General features: G+C 47.8%; 1 protein-coding gene across 1 annotated transcript in view; it reads left to right on the top strand.

Moving 5' to 3' along the window:
- LOC308382550 (nephrocystin-4-like) overlaps window positions 1-2,500 on the top strand; it is a gene marked incomplete at both ends in the record, with an annotated part of 45,387 nt that overhangs the window by 19,244 nt on the left and 23,643 nt on the right. The window contains one exon of the mRNA XM_080860950.1: window positions 1,666-1,774. Within this exon, the coding sequence (XP_080717076.1) occupies window positions 1,666-1,774 (109 nt within the window). The remainder of the gene's footprint in view (window positions 1-1,665; window positions 1,775-2,500) is intronic.

Here is a 2,500-nt window from a genome sequence, read left to right as displayed (position 1 = left end):
TGAAGTTTACCATTGCACAGTTGAATGATTCTAGGGAGGATTGGGAGACAGAATATGGTCAGATGAATCCAAAATCAAGCTCTTTGGCATCAACTCGACTTGCCGTGTTTGACAGGGGGGGGAATGCTGAATATGACCCCAAGAGTACATCATACCCACCATCAAGCATGGAGGTGGAAACATTATGCTTTGGGGCTGTTTCTCTGCCAAGGGTACAGGACGACTCCACCGCATCAAGGGGACTATGGATGGGGCCATGTAACGTGGAATATTGAACTTGAACCTCATTCCCTCATTCCCTCCCATTGAAAACACAACCTTAAAGATTTGGAGAGGATCTGGAAAGAGGAGTGGACCAAAATCCCTCCTGAGATGTTTGTAAACCTGGTGACCAACTACAAGAAACGTCTGACGTCTGTGCTTGCCAATAAGGGTTATTCCACCAAGTACTAAGTCATTTTTGTCAGTCAGTTTTGGGGTTCAAATACTTATTTTTTGCATCAAATGCAAATAAAGTCATAATTCTTATAAAATGCATTTTTCTGGATTTTTTTGTTGATATTCTGTTTCTCACTGTTAATATACACCTACCATTACAATTATAGATCACACATTTCTTTGCAAGTAGCCAAACTTGTGAAATCGCAAGGGGTTCAAATACTTATTTTCCCCACTGTAGTCTCTAATACTCTCACCTCAGCTAACGCTGTTTATACCTGACCCACGCTCATAGTCTCTAATACTCTCACCTCAGCTAACGCTGTTTACACCTGACCCACGCTCATAGTCTCTAATAATCTCACCTCAGCTAACGCTGTTTACACCTGACCCACGCTCATAGTCTCTAATACTCTCACCTCAGCTAACGCTGTTTACACCTGACCCACGCTCATAGTCTCTAATACTCTCACCTCAGCTAATGCTGTTTACACCTGACCCACGCTCATAGTCTCTAATACTCTCACCTCAGCTAATGCTGTTTACACCTGACCCACGCTCATAGTCTCTAATACTCTCACCTCAGCTAACGCTGTTTACACCTGACCCACGCTCATAGTCTCTAATACTCTCACCTCAGCTAATGCTGTTTACACCTGACCCACGCTCATAGTCTCTAATACTCTCACCTCAGCTAATGCTGTTTACACCTGACCCACGCTCATAGTCTCTAATACTCTCACCTCAGCTAACGCTGTTTACACCTGACCCACGCTCATAGTCTCTAATACTCTTACCTCAGCTAACGCTGTTAAAGCCTGACCCACGCTCATCGTCTCTAATACTCTCACCTCAGCTAACGCTGTTTACACCTGACCCACGCTCATAGTCTCTAATACTCTACCCTCAGCTAACGCTGTTTACACCTGACCCACGCTCATAGTCTCTAATACTCTTACCTCAGCTAACGCTGTTTACACCTGACAGACGCTCAGAGACTCTCTTACCTCAGCTAACGCTGTTAAAGCCTGACCCACGCTCATAGACTCTTACCTCAGCTAACGCTGTTTACACCTGACCCACGCTCATAGTCTCTAATACTCTCACCTCAGCTAACGCTGTTAAAGCCTGACCCACGATCAGAGAGACCTCAGCTAACCTCAGCTAACGCTGTTTACACCTAACGCTCAGAGAGTTTCTCACCTCTGCTCTCCCGTCCCCCCACAGGTGAAGGACGGCGGGATCCACCTGAGCTTCCAGTTCTCTGCCAAAGATGAGAAGCCCAAGTCCAGCCCTGCACTCGCCAAACGCAAACACGCTGTCTCGCCATCACGCGGTGAGTCCCATCATGTGTCTGTCCATCATGTGTCTGTCCTCCATGTGTCTCTCCATCACGCGGTGAGTCCCATCATGTGTCTGTCCATCATGTGTCTGTCCATCATGTGTCTGTCCTCCATGTGTCTGTCCTCCATGTGTCTGTCTGTCCTCCATGTGTCTGTCCATCATGTGTCTGTCCATCATGTGTCTGTCCATCATGTGTCTGTCCATCATGTGTCTGTCCATCATGTGTCTGTCTGTCCTCCATGTGTCTGTCCATCATGTGTGTGTGTTCTGTTGGTTGTGAACATCACTAGAGATCATCTAGGATCAGGCCCAGAGAGCAAGGTGTCTCCTGACGTAGAGCAAGGTGTCTCCTGACGTAGAGCAAGGTGTCTCCTGACGTAGAGCAAGGTGTCTCCTGACGTAGAGCAAGATGTCTCCTGACGTAGAGCAAGGTGTCTCCTGACGTAGAGCAAGGTGTCTCCTCTCTGACGTAGAGCAAGGTGTCTCCTCTCTGACGTAGAGCAAGGTGTCTCCTCTCTGACGTAGAGCAAGATGTCTCCTGACGTAGAGCAAGGTGTCTCCTGACGTAGAGCAAGGTGTCTCCTCTCTGACGTAGAGCAAGGTGTCTCCTCTCTGACGTAGAGCAAGGTGTCTCCTCTCTGACGTAGAGCAAGGTGTCTCCTGACGTAGAGCAAGGTGTCTCCTGACGTAGAGCAAGGTGTCTCCTGACGTAGAGCAA

The sequence above is a fragment of the Sprattus sprattus genome (genome assembly GCF_963457725.1).
Source record: "Sprattus sprattus genome assembly, contig: scaffold_141, whole genome shotgun sequence".
Taxonomy (NCBI): domain Eukaryota; kingdom Metazoa; phylum Chordata; class Actinopteri; order Clupeiformes; family Clupeidae; genus Sprattus; species Sprattus sprattus.
This window is presented reverse-complemented; position numbering and strand designations above follow the sequence as displayed.